Below are 16,127 nucleotides of genomic sequence, written 5' to 3' on the forward strand. Positions count from 1 at the left end.
TCCATGCAAATTGATAATATTGGCCAGTTAATCGGCTATCTGCTTTTTTCTTTTCCAAACCATTGTTATTACATTAGAATTTAAAAAAAAACAATCTCCATGGAAATTTTCACCGCCATAACATCTCTTAATGCAGTATTAATGTTTTTCTTTACTTAAGAAAACCTTTAAGGGATTCTGTGCAACTGTGTAAGCCCCTCAGCTAAGGAGAAATTAAGCTGTAAGTGTCATATCCACCATGACCTCCACACCTCCATATAAACATGTCGTAGCACTGAAAGTTACCACTGTAATTAACAATTGTGCTGAATTTGTTTTGCACATTCAAAGCCTGTGTTGGTTTTATTCCCATGTGTGTGTATTAGCACAGTCTTGTATAGTTCATCACGTATTTGCAGTTAACGCTACTTTAACATCAGGAATGGTCTCCATGCTCTGTTTGAATTTTATGACAACCTGTCCTACAACAAGTTGAGGCATGTCACTGTCCCTGTTGATTTCTGTTTCGAACAACCAAAGAGACGTCACCCCTGATATTTGCATTCTAAGGGATCAGTTAAACCCCTCTTGCCTCCTGGGGATGAAACAGTGGATAGTGGAGTCCAGGTGTGAATGACTGTTATAAAAGAAAATGCAGAAACGGCACGTCTGCTTCTTAGCACAATAAAGGTTAAGGAAAGGCCAAATTACCAGTTGAGTTCTGTTCCAGTAGAGAGATAAAATGTGCAGCCAGAAGGAGTGAGTAAGCGTGCCGGGTATGTGTGTAAGAGTGTGTCGTCGAGACTTGGTCTTGGATTTCAAGTTGAGAGAAAAAGCCACTAGATCTTGTCTGAACCCCGGCCGAAAGCTTTTGCCAAAAAAGAAAACTCAGAAAGTCCTTTGAGAGACGTGATCAAAAGGTTTCTGCCCAAATTACTCCTGACTTTACTGGGCTTAAGGTTAGATGGATATTTTTGGCTGATAATGGCCTTTTAAAATAATGCTGGATATCAGCCAATGGTTCTGCCATGAAATCAGATTCATTTTCATCTAATGTCAGAATGTTTCCAAGTCCTAGGTCTTAAATAGCTGCTTGTGAAATGTGAGGCTGCCAGTCAAGTGATATCATTTCGAGTAACAGAGGGAACTTGCCATGTTCCACCATTAAAAAGATTGCATTTAAAGCAGTTTTCTATTGGTGAAACTGTGCGTCTGTGCACGTTCACTTTGTCCACATCTTTGTATCTGTAGGCGGTGGGGTCAAAGGTCACTGCATAAACCCACCATTTGTTAGTTCTTGCTCATCAGCCTTGGACATGTGAATGAGACCAGGGTATCATCCATTCAGCACGTCCACTGGCTTTGCAGAGTGCTGATACATGACGTCTTTGCCTTACAATGACCCATTAAAGGTTCAGTGTGTAGGATTTAGGGGGACATATTGGCAGAAATGAATATAATATAATAAGTATGTTTTCTTTAGTGTATAATCAACTGAAAATAAGAATTGTCGTGTTTTCGTCCCCATAGAATAAGCCGTTTATATCTGCGTGGGGAGTGGGTCCTCTACAGTGGAGTCGACCATGTTGCACTGCCATGTTTCTACAGTAGCCCAGAACAAACAAACTGATACCATTCTAAAGAACTTCAGATACTTTCTGCAGCCGCTCCTCTCTTTAGAGAGGAAGCAGAGGAGACGGCAAGGTCAACTGTCCTCTTGTCTTTTCTAAAGGACCATGGGTCTTTGGCCAAAAGCCCAGGCCCAGTCTGAAGGGCTGATATCTGCCTATTGTGTGGGATAAAGCCACTCATCCTCTGACCTGTTCTCCATTCACGCCAGAGCATTCCTCGCCCACTCATTGTCTCTGTCTGTTATCTGAATTAAGTACTTGTCTGACACAAAAATAGAGCTTTTTTTCCTCTTTGCCCATCTGCCTGAAATACGATTTCCAGAGCATCTCGCAATGCATATCCAGATAAATATCTCAGGAAACTCAATGCACATCTTTCGGAGGGTTAAACACAAAGTGGGTTTTGCAGAGCACCGCCAAGACCCCTGGAAAACTTGAGAGCTTTTCTGAAAGGTTTACCCTCCGACGGGACTGCCAAGCTCCTCTCACTCAGTTCCAAATATGCGTTGGCACGCCAGGAAAGACGGCAAAGCACATCGACAATGCCATCTCTATGCACACAGAGAATCTCTCGCTGTACCTTACTCTTCTAAGCTAGTTAGCTAACGGAGCCATTTCTCATTTGTAACAGGTATTTTGGCATGTGACAAACAGCTCTGTTGCCTTCTCTGAAAGTCACTTTGTGGGGTTGTCAAGGGAGAGGGTGTCTTTGTCTGCTGGACAATTGAGTAAACTCATTTGTCATTTTAGACTCTTTAAATGAAGCTGCTTTTCAGACGCTCACAATGACGGATGATGCAGAGCTTGTCCACATAGAATACAACAAACTTCCCCAGGCATATCAAGTGAGCTGTTTGTATCTTGTCCACAGATTGTTTTTCTCTACTGATGTTGTGCACCTTTATCACATGGAGGATATCTCAAAACTCTTCACTTCTATTTCTGCCGGATTGTCAGGAGTTTCCTGACGTGAAGTGGTCGCTGACAATAACGTCATTGTGATTGGCCGAGGTGACAGATGAGGACAGGGGACCCCTCTACTCTCACTTATTCAGATCTCCAAAAAAGGAAGGGGGTTGGTGGTAACAGTGACAGGCCGAGCAGACAGGTCCCCTGCGTGAGAATTTCCTGAGATGGATGAGGCTGAGTTGGGAGGAAGCACAGTAAATATTTAACCAGGAAAACTTCAAGAACACATGAGGAGTTAAGATTTGCAGAAAAAAATCATTAGCTAGCTTCAAATGGTTTAATACCTCTAAATCATAGGTTGTAAAATAGCGTTAATCCTCCAGATACAGCTGGTTTAACTTTGAAATATTTGTAGCCATTTGCATTACAAATACAAATTTCACTGCTCTTTACTTTTCTCTGACACATTTCTCCTGCTCTCCTCTGTCATTAAATGCTTCCTGGGGTCGCCCAGTCTAATGCATTTCAAGTAATTTGCTTTAATAATGTCACACTAATTTCGACTCAGCTGGTGATGAGATCATGTGGCGGTATGTTTGGGTCTGATCATAAATGCTGTTTGATGAAAGTAAACTCTAGTTTTAGAAAATGTATAATAGCACAAAGCTGAGGCAAATTAAGGTTCTTTTAAAAGGACAAAAGTTAAAGAAGTATTTCGCTGCTGGAGAGATGGTCTTTTCATAAAAGAAGGCTGTCTATGCAGTAAAAAGACGCAAATACTTTCGAAATTGGTGTAACATGACCAGAGAAAACAGCTCTGAACCAATAAAACCTCCCACTGGATGATGTAATGCAAGTTGCCCATCCAAAAACAATATGGCTGCCGGGTGATAACAAATGATCTGATATTACAGTTAAACAGTAAGGTTAAGTATGTTTCTGAAAACATTTGAGGTGAGAAAAAGGCAACACAGTTACAGAATCTTGGTTAATATCTTATCAGCACTGCTTAGTTTTTTTTAAGTCTCCATGTTTTTTTGTGATACAGGAGACATTATGGTGCCCACTTCCTGTTCACAAACTCTCATAATACAGCTAAACAGGGCACTAAAACACATTTCTGAAGACATTTTTGGTGAGAAAAAGGCAACACAATAACAGAATCTTGGTTTATATTTAATCAGCACTGCTTAGTTTTTTAAGTCTCCATTTTTTATTATACAGGAAACAGTATGGCGCTCACTTCCTGATCACAAATTCTCATTATACAGCTAAAAAGGGCACTAAAACACGTTTCTGAAGGCATTTTTGGTGAGAAAAAGGCAACACAGTAACAGAGCCTAGGTTTAAATTTGATCAGGTTGGTCTGAGTTTTAGAGAGAAAGATCTGCTTCTACACTCTTTGTATCTTGATGTGCAGGAAAATCTGGGTGCTGATACGATGGAGGGAAGTTAATGCACTCATACCCACACTGTTATGATATACAGCTGCTTGAAAATCAGCAAAATATCCCTTTAACATTAGCGGTGATAAACCAGGAAAGAATTATTCCCTGCTTCAGCTTTATGGAGCATTGTAGTGTCTTTCAGCTTATTGTTTTGGTTTCTGTCCTGTAACTGTTGTTTCGGTCCACACCCAGCGCTCTCATTAGCATCGTATAGTGCAAGAATGAATTAAAATCCCACTGTGTGCAAAGTTAGCAACTAGCTGGTGAACTCAATGAAGCATTTAGCAGCTGAAAAGTCGAAGTTTGACCAAAACCAGAGTTAAAAAGAGAGTGAATATCGGACTTAAATTCATGCAACGGAGTCAAACACGATTCCCATCAGTTATTATAAGCTTAAGTGAGCCATTGTCTTAAAAAGCACCATAATTTGTCCCAGCTTTGCACCATTATCCATTTTTAAAACAAGGGTTTACTTTAATCAAAAAGCATTCAGGATCAAACCCTTTACATGCTCTTATATGTTTCATTAATGGAGCAGCTGGGACAAGAACTCTTGCATTACCCACCATGTGATCTAATCAGCAGCTGCGTGGAAATTCATGTGACATTATTGGAGCAATTGACATGAGATGCATGAGACTGGATGACCCCAGGAACTAATTAATGACAGAGAGGAGTGGGCGTTTGTAGCCACTTGTGTTATGATTAGACGTTCAGTGTTGGAGGAAAATAAAGAGCAGTGAAAGTTTGAAATTGACTTTGGGATTATTTACCCATCAGTACTTTCTTGCTGAGCGTGAATGGATGTCTGGCTTGTAGAGCAAAAATGTTTCCGAAAGAATAAGACAGACTGAAAGAAAGACAAAGAGTGTGGGAGCAAGGGTGGACATGTCATCTGGCTTTTAGGAGTCCTGCAGCCGAGTTTTGGGGGGGGCTGGGTGGATGACTTGATGTCACTCTGGTGGAGGAAGGGGGTGTAGAGGTAGGTGGGGTGTTGACTCTGAAGTGTGTGTGTGTGTGTGTGTGTGTGTGTGTGTGATTGAAGTGCAGGCGATTTTCTCTGGAGGGGAGGAATGAAGGAGGGGCCGACAAGGCTTGGCTGCCCCAAGAGCACACACATCCACTCACTCCTACACACTCACAGGGATCAGAGACACTCCAGATAAAGACGTCACCTCTCTGCCCTCCCTGTTTGCTCTTTGGACCTCAAAAATTTTTTGCATCACTAAAAGAGCTGCTCCCAAACTGCAGACTCAGTGAAAGCTGCATCTTTTCAGACTTTCCCCCTCACAGCTGATGTTGACTTTCAAAAAGCCTGAGCCGTTGAGGGGAACGCTTCCTGGCTGAGTGGGATCTGGATCTGATTAGAGCGTGGATCCGTCGAGCTTGATGCTGCAGACATGTAGCCAGAGCTGGAGCTAACTGCGTGACCAGAGGGATTGTGGGAAGTGAATGAGAGCTTTATGCGAAGGTGGAAAGAGGGATGCTTTTCCTGGAGGTAAGAGGAAAATAGATGAGCTGAAACTTGCAAATGTAGAGGGATTTTCTTGAACGACTCTTGCAGCCTGTTCTGCGGAAAAACGCTTGCACCTAAATTCCACCATTACTTCGATCTGTTGATGAGGAAGCATGCAATGGATTGCGGGAGATTTCCTTGGTACAAAGCAGGGCCTTAAGTGTTGAAAGCTTTAGCTTAGCTCAGATTAAAAAGCTGTGTTTTTGATAGGTGTGTGTATCGCTCTATTTGTGATATAGTGTGTGGATATATGTATACTGTGTATAAACAGTGCTCATGGTGGTCTGACTCCAGCTGTGTTAAGTCTCCTCTGTAGCCCCTGACACCCATTTGGCCTTAAAATAACACTCTTCACCAGTCAAAGAGCGATGACCTCGGCCTTTGAACTCCACTATTTAATGGTTTTCCTTAAGTAAATCCTTTGACGTTTAGAAAAATAGACTTTTTTTCTGCTCTGGTTTCAGTATGTGCTCAACATCTCCAAACCTGTCCTTTAAATTAACTGCAGGTATCAAACCTTTAACTATTCTAATAAAAATATTTAGAATTTTATATACTTTGGCACAATCTGTCGAACTTCTCGGTAAAATAGGATGTATTCCTTTAGTTCGCTTGGGGTTGTGTTCATTTGAAAATCCCATGTGTTTGACTAATTCTTCTGTGAAGCAGAGGCCCTTTAAAAGTGTCAGTTAAGCGGGGGAGGCGCACACAATTAACCGTTAGCCGGCTACATCTGGCCCCGTGTTTACACAGACCCAATGTTGTGACTCTTTAAATGCCTTTTTCAAAGCGTTTCCCTTTTTAACCCCCTTAACCTCCTCCTGTCACGTCTCCGCCACGGCCCGCGTTTAGAGGAGGAATGGTTGGACATTCTGTTTTTATTTTCGACAAAGACGGCCATTGTGTTATTGCCAGCGGGTGACATGGTGTAATGTGAGTTGCTGTGTATGTTGGCTCAGGAATCCGCAGTCACCTCTTTGCCATAGCTTGAAGGATGAGAGGCAGGAGAGCTGAAGGGCAGAGGAGGACAGGAGATACCAAGGATAGGATAGCAATCCAGAGCTGAAATGATCAGTCCATTAAAATGATTGTTGGTCAACTAATTTCATTTTTCAAACATAAAACATTCTCTGGTTTTAGCTTCTCAAACGGGAGGATTTGCTGCTTTAGTTTGTCAAATATCATAGTAAACTAAAAGTCTTAATGAATTTGGGCTTCTGATTAGACAAAACAAGTAGCTGGAATATGTCACCAAGATCGAATGAGTTACATTTTCATTGAAGAACATTGAGGCCAACATGACGTTTGACTATTTTAAAGCCCTTTTGTGGTGATTTTAAGCCAACAGCAAAGATGTATAATAATAACTAGATACCGAATGCCAAGATGGCGCCTGTTCAGTCCAGTATAATTGCTCGACTGGTGCATACGCCAAAAAAGTTAATAGCTTCTAGGACTACTTCTGCGATTTGCCGCCCACTGAATGTGTGCAATAGTGTGTCTCCCAGTGGCCCTGCCTGCGAGTTCCCTCTTGGCCCCGAGACGTTACATTGTGATGACATCACAGATTTTTAAATCGCTTTTGGTTCAAAGAAAGTTTTACAAATATAAAATTTTATGGATTGAGAATTTACAAAAAAAAGAGTCATAACTGACCTTGTTTGCAGTTAGAGGCGTCCTGTCAACACTTTTACTGATGTCTCTGACAATGACGTTTTTTCGCTGCAATTACGTTAATGGCCACTGGGAGAAATTGGACGCTATCTGAGCTGCTCTCTTTGGGGCGTGGGTAAGATCTGACATTACTTGCATTCGCTAGCATGACATGGTTGGTATCAGTGGATGCCCTTTAGGTTGTCTAGTTTCACATGATAGCACAACCTTAGTGCTAGCTTCAAAAATAAGTTAAGCACGAGTATGAATAAATTACTTAATTTTGTCTAAGCCTGGGTCTATAATAAGGACCAAGTACCAATTTTCCTTTGTGATTTCTCCACTGATGTATGATACAAAACTGGAGACTGTTTTTTGGTCTTGATTTTCTGAGCGGGTCTCTGCACTGCTAAAAACTTAACAGGAAGTGATCTTTCCCCCACGCCATAGTCCAAACAACAGACCAGAAGTTGACTTCAAAAATCAATAATGAAAATAGTCAAATACCAAACAGTCCAATAAATGTTCCACAAATTTGGGAAAGAAGTTAAGCTAACTTTTTCATCATGCATAAGGAGGTGTTTCGATGTTTTCAATGACCTTAAAATGGTTTCATGTTGTCTTCTTAGTGTGAGCACAACATAATCAACCCAGTCATAGCCAGTTTGTAAAATGTGACGGTGCACATGTTTTGTGGTGATGCTGGCCCTGTGGCTATGGGTGTCACATGTCGGAACCCCTTGCATCAGCAAATCTCATGTCTACATTTTTGCTGTCAACCAAACCTGCACTTACATTGTCACCAGAAAAACAGAAGCATGAATGGGAACTCATTCCAAAACTCCAATACTACATAAATATGTCTCACAAACATTGAGATACTTCATCTAACGGCAGAACTCTTGTCTGAACTAGGTTAGGCGAGATAAAGCAGGACAGGTCAAGAAAAGCTTCTGGGTGATAACATTATCTGTCCCACCATAAAACCTGATAGATTAGTCACTGAAGAACAAAGCGACAGTCAAATACCCTTTTGTTCTGTGATAAGAGCCTCGGTTTGACTTTTAACAGCATTTCTGATCTGTAAATTCAGTGTTTTGAGGCCCTGGGCTTCATTCAACTGTATGCTAATTGAGGTAACACTAACACTTCCCCAGTCTTGTTACATTTGACTGCTAGGTGAGGGCGTGTTGGAGGCCTTGAGGACAGGGTTGATATTTCTTTGAGGATGGGGCTGTGGATTGTGAACTGACACAAGCAAGATAATCATTCTTTAGGGGATCAATACATTATCAAAGGAATGGTGAGCTCAAAGCACGGTGAACTATGACACCAATTTAGGATGTAAAGAGGTTGGTAGGCAGGGTGCAGCATTTGTAATGTTTACCATCATTTGCTGATTGCTAATTCCACTGTGAATGTACCATTTAGGCTATGTAAAATCAATCTTGAAGATTTCCTGGTTGATTTGGCAACGCCTGTAGTCACTGGTGGTAAAGGCAAATGTAACTTAATACTCCAGGTCACAGAGTTCTGGGGGCAGCAGAACAAACTTTTGTTGTTTTAACAAAGAAGTCAGGCAATAATTATCCTTTTTCCATCATTCTGTGAGCAACCATGATCTGATTTTATCAGACAGCAGGGCAGAAAGGATCGGTTATCTTGCTAAGGGCGTTGACACACCAAGCCAACAGTCAGCTGTCGTTTGATGTTGGGCCATCAGTGAGCATCCGTTATCTGCAATGTGGCGTGCATCGTTAGTGCTAGCCTGCCTTTGTTGACTCTTTTCGGTCAATTCAGAATATTGAATTCACATCAAAGCCAGTGGAGCCCGTCGGTTTATGAAATCACTCTGATTTGCATGTCAGCTCAGTGCACAGGAAGAGAAAAGGAAGTGAGGAAAGTAAACAAAAAATAATAATTTTCAGCCCTTGAGCTTTTTAGCAGAAACAGTTCATAATTATTTGTGTTGTTTGCGAGTGTCATTTGTTCTTTCAACATCTGTTTGTGTTCCTAATGTGCTAACTGGCTAATTAGTATCTTGAATCCATCACAACGGTCCAGGGGTTTCCCTTTTTGGATGACGAATACAGACTACTGCCGCCTGATGGCATGGAGAGTTATTTCCTCACACAGAGGTGTAGAATATACATGCTAGTTGGCTGTTTACTGTAGTCTTTGCGGCGTGTTCAGGCGTAACTTTTTGGCAGAGACAGAGGTGACTTGAGGTGATGTAACAGTCGACCTTCGTCACCACTAGTTCTTTGATGTTGGTTTGGTTTATCTTGGCCTTAACAGCTCACTGTGGCTGCTCCTCCTTGTTCCATTACTCCCTGTAATATTTCATACTAGTCCAATCTCACTGACAAACACATTGCATTTCCTGTGACCCATTCATAATAAAAGTCAACTTGTGTTTTGCCAGTTAAATGCTTCGGTGAGCCACAGGCTCAGTCACCATTGTGTTACCTCATTTGTGGATAGATAGAGACTTAACAGCCATTTCTTTAAATGGAAATCTTCAGAATTATTACTTCAACACATTGAGCTTGAAGTTTGAGGTTGAATTCAGAATTTTTAAAACTTTTTTTAAAGGTTAAACAGAGATCTTAGCCCTCTTCCCCACCCCAGTCATTTCCACAGTCCCTAAGTATTACCTGGCATAACCATTGGTCATCTTATGTCTTGTATTGTAGGCATCGGGACTTGCTTGAGTTTCTTAAATTGAATTTAGGTGAGAGACTTCGGAGAGAAACTCAAGCAAGTCCAGTTGCCTATGATATAAGCCTACAATATAGCACTTAAGATTCCCATGACCTGGATGACTTTGAATCTTCACCGACAAGCACTGGTCTGCATGAATTCAGCTGACTACTCAGCAGTTACAGTTAACAGCCATAACGTTTGGTCTATAGAGGCCATCAAGGCCCTAATGTCCCTCAAACTGCTGCTTTTGTGTAAAAGATCAAACCTACATGAGGTTTGGAGGGCCTGTGTGAAGTTGCTGACCGTTTTCCTCCCTAAACAAGTTCTATTCTGGCACATATTTGCATGTCAAAGAGGCAAAGCGGGGCAAATCACAAGTGACGTTTTCAACACCTTGAGACCAAAGTGCTGCTATCAGGCTGAGAGGACTCTGAAGAACATGGCTGCTGTGATAAGAGGGCTACTGCCGAAGGCGGGAGACACACAACGACGAGACAGATTAATCCCCATTCATGCTACAGTCCAACTGTTATCAGCTTGTCAGGGGGATGAAAGAAAAGCTGGTGAAAGTGGATTCATGCCACAGCAGTCCGACTGCAGGTTGCTTTAAAGGCTGATCATTCGTCTTTTAGAAGATTTATATCACATTTGTCGGCACTTCTTGTGTTGTTTTTTGCATTTTCTTGATCAAAGATGTCCATGTAAGCAAAAGCGATTTCCTTCTCATAGCTGTAAATCACCGCCCCAGCACAACATGTGTCTCACAACCTTTAGTACTTTGTAGCACAGCTGGAAATTTCTGCTGAAGTGTTACAACCACAGTGTAAAAGAAATGACGTACCTATTCTGATGCACTGACTATCTTCACTTATCTTCCATGCAAGATAAGCACAGTAAGGATGTATTGGTTGGTTGTTGAATAAGTGCGCCATACTGGAAAAAGCCTGCAATGCTTTTCCATTATAAATCACCCCGAGTTTGTCTTAAGTTCCCTTTGAAGGTGGTCAAGTGGTATTTTGGCCACTTTATCAAGCATGATTCTGTTATGGATAAACAGAGGAAGTATGACATACCACACTAAGGAGATGGAAAATAACATTAGTTACTCTTGAGAGTGATTCAAGAGGTTGAATTGTGAAAGGATGGTGTGATAAGTTACGGAGAAACTCGTCTCTGCTTTCCTGTTTTTAAGCAACCAGTCTCTGTTCTTCAGTGTTTGTTCTGGCTATTATGTTCAACTCTGAAAATGCTGCTTGGGAAAAAAACAATCTTGTTGAGAATCACAGACATTAAAACTATTTTACAGATTTGCCTAAGTGCAAAAACTCCTAGATCAGCAGGATCCCAGGCAATCAGTGACAAGAGGCGACAAGTTAAAAGTCAGTCTTGGGTGTGATAAAACAAAGGAAGGATAGAAAATGGCATGTTCTATAAATGTGATTCCTAAATCCTCCTTTTTATCCACAGCGCCTGTGTGTGATGAACCTAGAACGCAGCGAAAGAGGGGAGCGCCCTTCTCCCAGAGGCCCGGAGATGGAGCCCCGTGCTGGGGGAAAGATGGGGAAGATATCTGTGGGCTTCCAGAGGAGCTCCACCTCAGATGACGACTCTGGGTGTGCGTTGGAGGAGTACGCATGGGTGCCACCGGGACTCAGGCCTGAGCAGGTAAGAATTTCAGCTTTAGTTTATCGAAACTGCACATCACCCACAGAGTCTCCGTACACACTAACCAGGATTATTGTATCTAGCCTACTTGTCAGCGAGATAAAACAGTCTGTGATTTTTTTTCTCAGCTGTTGAAATTAGGAGAGATGTTTCCTGGAGATGAGGTAGCTCAAGGACCGTCTCTATCATATGAGACTCATGATAAAACGCATGTGCTCTTGAAGAAAAGGGGAAGATAAATGAATTTCTGGCACTCATGCGTGGAGCAGGAACAGATGCATTTGAGTTAAGCTAAAAAGTCTTTATTTCAAAACCCTAAGGCCTTCATCAGGATGCAAAAGGTGGACAGGAGTCGAGCAAACATTTTATGAGCTTGGTAGGGGGCGTCACCCAATCATAATTAATAAGTGAGCACAGGAGTGAGCACAGGTGGGTGACAGTTGATTACAATGAGAGGCCATTTTGAAGGTGACATGCCTCCACAAGTGTTCAGAAAAAGAAATCTGTACTAAAATGAGAACTTGATGAGCACCAATCTGCAAATTTTGTGTTCTTTTTTCTTGTATTTTTGTGCCGCACTTTTCGATTGCTTTGACTCGAATGGTCTCCAGATTCTCTCAACTCCACGATACCCATCAATGCTCTAGCGCAGTGGTTCCCAACTGGTCCAGCCACAGGACCATACATTTCAATGTCATACATTTCACACAATAACAAACAAGGCGACGGTGGAGGAAGTCAGAAAACTGTACCTTTTAATGGAGGCAGCGCTGTAGGTGGCGAGGTCAATGCGGCGATTACATAGCCTCGTCCTGACATGTGCATGGAGAATTCTTTTCACTACATCACTGATTCATTCCATTCCGCCATTATCTTAATTTCTTTATCGTCTCCTATGGTTGTATCTCGCTTTAAGTACACGCCACTTCCTCTACGATCTCTGGTGGTGCTGCTGTGTTTCGTCCATATCCGCTAGCTTTCAGGAAACGTGCACAGTAAGGGACGAAATGAACACAGAGTACAGACAGAAGGCATTGAGAAATGTTGAGCATAAATGAGCCCTAAGGTGAACAGCATTGCCAGTACTAGAGGTTGTACCCCAACGACAGACCAACCATTAGCTTAGCTCCACTTGTTGTTGAATTTTTTTGGATGTCATTTAGGTGCAATTTTTGGCACCCCCCTGGGTGGCACCCTAGGTGGCCGCTTATGCTGTTTATTGGATGATCCACCACTGCATTTGTATGAAAGTCAAATTTGAAGTTGTCGCGATGCTACAAATATAAATCCGAGCAGAACTTGTGTAATTTTCCTTCAGAGGGCGAGAATTTAAACCTGTATGCTGACAGCATGGGCTTTTAGTTCAAATAAGGTTATTTGTCCAGACAATCTGTTCTCCGTGCCATACGAGAGGATTAGCAGTGCCGCATGCTGAAGCCTAACATCTGGCTACGGATTTTTTCACATTCATTATTCGAGATACACATGTTCTGCACGTCTCGGCCAGGAACTGTTTGCTGCCTCCAATATATTCCCATTTTTATATTCATGGAAACGCGCACGGACAAACAACATTTTGTCAGTGTTTTCTTTCCCCCTGTCAGCGGGAATTAGCCTAGGCAAACATTAACCTTTCCAGTCCCTCGCTATCTCTTGTGTGTGGAAAGATTTCACAGTCAGATGCCTGTGACTGGATTGAGATTGACGTGTTTGCCCCACAGTGTCACAGAATAAGGACACACATATAGCAGCAGTCATTCTCCACTGATATCCAGCTGCCTTCTCCTGTGCCTGATCTCCTCTCCTCTCCTCAGTCATACTGATAACACTGCTGGATGCAACATGTCTCACTCATTTATGTGGTCTAACTGATGGCATGACACTATAGGGTCTTTTAAAGTCTGGCACTCCAAGGGTACAAATCACAGCTATGGGTGGACTGACATGTAAATTCATCCTGTCCTCTAAAGTTCATTCTTCTGTCTTCATGCAGGTCCAGATGTATTTCTCCTGTCTGCCAGAGGAGAAGGTGCCGTATGTCAACAGCCCTGGAGAGAAGCACAGGATCCGACAGCTCCTCTACCAGCTGCCGCCACATGACAATGAGGTAGAGATAATGAGACAGGGTGTGTGATCACACATGCCACCTTATTATGACTTTTAAAAGCTGTTTTGGGGTCAGTTGGAGAATCTTGAAGTTTGTATTTCCTCTTTCAAACTTCGTCAAAGTCTGATCAGTTTGTCAGGGATATTGCAGTTGTGGGATGGATGAATGAGAGAAGGAAGTCAAGTTAATTTCATGAACTGGAACTAAGCCAAACTTAAGGCCTGGAATCGAGCCTACGTACTTGTTTGGTACGGTCCATAATGTATCTGGAGCACACACTTCAGGCGTGTCTGACACTTAAACACTTAAACTAAAATTTGATTTGTTTTCATGGGTTACAGTTCAGTAACTCCCTCCAAACCCCAGTTGGAGGGAGTTACTGCCCCAAACGAGGGAGTTCAAGTATCTCGGGGTCTTGTTCATGAGTGAGGGTAGAATGTAGTATGAGATAGATCAGTGGTTTGGCACAGCGTCTACAGCGATGCAAGCGCTGTGCCGGACCGTCGTGGTGAAGAGAGAGCTGAGGTGGAAGGCAAAGCTTTCGATTTACTGGTCCATGTCCGTCCCACACCTCACCTATAGTCATGAGCTCTGGGTAATGACAGAAAAAATGAGGTCTAGGATACAAGCGGCCGAACTGAGTTTCCTTAGAAGGGTAGCTGGGCTCAGCTTTAGAGATAGAGTAAGGAACTAGGACATCTGGAGGGAGCTCAGAGTTGAGCCGCTGCTCCTTTGCATTGAAAGGGGTCAGTTGAGGTGGTACAGGTATCAGATCAGGATGCCTCTGGGGCACCTTCCATTAGACGTGGTCCAGGCACATCAACGTGGTCTAATTCTTGTGAACACAGTAGCTCAAGAACCATGACAATTTTTTTTGTTAATTTGGCACAAACGTCCACTTGGACTCAAGAATGAATCAATTACAATTTGGCAGTCAACAGTCGAGACTCAAGTAGCTGCTAAAGTCATAAGTAATGAAGGTGTTGTCAAGGATGAAGTTTCAGTTGAAGTGCAAATGCTGAATGAAGTTGACAATCCAGTTTTAAGTTTCAAACACTGAAAGGAGTCGAAATGAACGTGATAAATGATGACGTATATGTCAGTTGAAGTGGACAGAAATTAGAGCCACTACAAGTGTATGAACTGACAGACAGTGTCAGTTAAAGTGTCACTGGAAGTGTTAGCACTGAAAGCAGTTGGAGAGAATTTTGTATGAACAGTGGGAGTAAGTTTTCAAATGCTTTTACCGCACTTCAACTGATTTCACCTGCTTTTGGCTCTTAAAATTCAAGAGGCAATTCAACTGCAACTCCCATAAAAACATCTCCCACACAAAAAAAGTTACATTTTAAAACATTTTCATTTGTTTACAGTCTTAACAGTCGAGTCAAATTTTCCTCAGAAAATGTATAATTTTTTAATTTTATTTAATGAGATTGCATTGCTTCTACAGCTGCTTGTATTTAAACACAATTAAAGTTTGGCTTTTTTGTTACATGAAAAACTATACGCAGCCCTAACGAAACTAAAAAGCCAGCACCTGAGTAAAGCCTTTACAATCTTGCCAGCCTTTTCTTGTAAATCTAAAACAATGGCCACATTCCCCCGACCCTCTTGTGACAGTAAAGCACATGCCAGCCTCTTGTGTATAAGCTTTATGGTGTGTAAACCCGCACTCCTTTCACATTTGTGTTAATAGAGTTTACATTAGGAGATATGGTGGAGGGGTTATCACCAGAGGGGAGGGACGGTGGGGGGCTACCGTCTGACGGAGGTGGTCTCCATATGCACACACTGAAGATACACAAAAGGAACGCTAAACACAAATACACACACAGTGTTTGACTGTGCGGTTTTATGATGTTTGTCGGCAGACCTGCGGGTTGAGGGAGCAAACTGCCGGAGGATTCCTTGCGTAACTGTGGTTCGAAAGGGATAAGCACTGAGTGTGTGTTGTGTGTGTTAAAAGGAGAGACAGTGAGTGTGTGTGTGAGCTCACACGCCGGCATCGTTTACTGTTGTTTAGAGCTGGTTGTTAGGATAGTCTTGGTCTTTTATCTGGGCCTTCATCACCATCTCTAAACACAGAGGAATGGTTTGTGTATCACGCCATCCTTTCAACGCAGCCTTGAAGGGGAATTAGCTTTAATTAAACCATTTTCCAGCCATATATGGACTGCATGTCATGCACTTTCCCGTCGCTGCGAGCGAAGATGAAAGCTAAACCATCAGCAGTAATGGGTGGAAGTGCTAAATCGACCTCTGTGTGCTTTTTACTTTGTCAACTCCACTCATCGCTCTCTTCTCTCTTTACCAGGTGCGTTACTGCCACTCTCTGACGGAGGAGGAGAAGAGGGAGATCCACATGTTCAGTGCCCAGAGGAAGAGGGAGGCACTGGGGAGAGGAACACCCAAGATCCTGCCCCGAGCTCTGCACCACACCCGCTGTGAAAATGTAGGTGCCACATGTGGATACCCATGAGCACACACACACACACACACGCACACACACG

General features: G+C 42.5%; 1 protein-coding gene across 2 annotated transcripts in view; it reads left to right on the forward strand.

Moving 5' to 3' along the window:
* Positions 1 to 16,127, forward strand: part of prickle1b (prickle homolog 1b) — a 41,224-nt gene that overhangs the window by 17,287 nt on the left and 7,810 nt on the right. The window contains exons 1-4 of one of the 2 annotated variants that reach the window (XM_050035870.1): positions 5,097 to 5,465; positions 11,310 to 11,507; positions 13,501 to 13,614; positions 15,932 to 16,069. In XM_050035870.1, the coding sequence (XP_049891827.1) occupies positions 5,451 to 5,465; positions 11,310 to 11,507; positions 13,501 to 13,614; positions 15,932 to 16,069 (465 nt within the window). In that variant the 5' untranslated portion in view covers positions 5,097 to 5,450. Of the gene's footprint in view, positions 1 to 5,096; positions 5,466 to 11,309; positions 11,508 to 13,500; positions 13,615 to 15,931; positions 16,070 to 16,127 lie in introns of those variants that run through there. The other variant, XM_050035871.1, reaches the window with a different exon arrangement.

The sequence above is a fragment of the Epinephelus moara genome, chromosome 23, assembly GCF_006386435.1.
Source record: "Epinephelus moara isolate mb chromosome 23, YSFRI_EMoa_1.0, whole genome shotgun sequence".
Classification (NCBI taxonomy): domain Eukaryota; kingdom Metazoa; phylum Chordata; class Actinopteri; order Perciformes; family Serranidae; genus Epinephelus; species Epinephelus moara.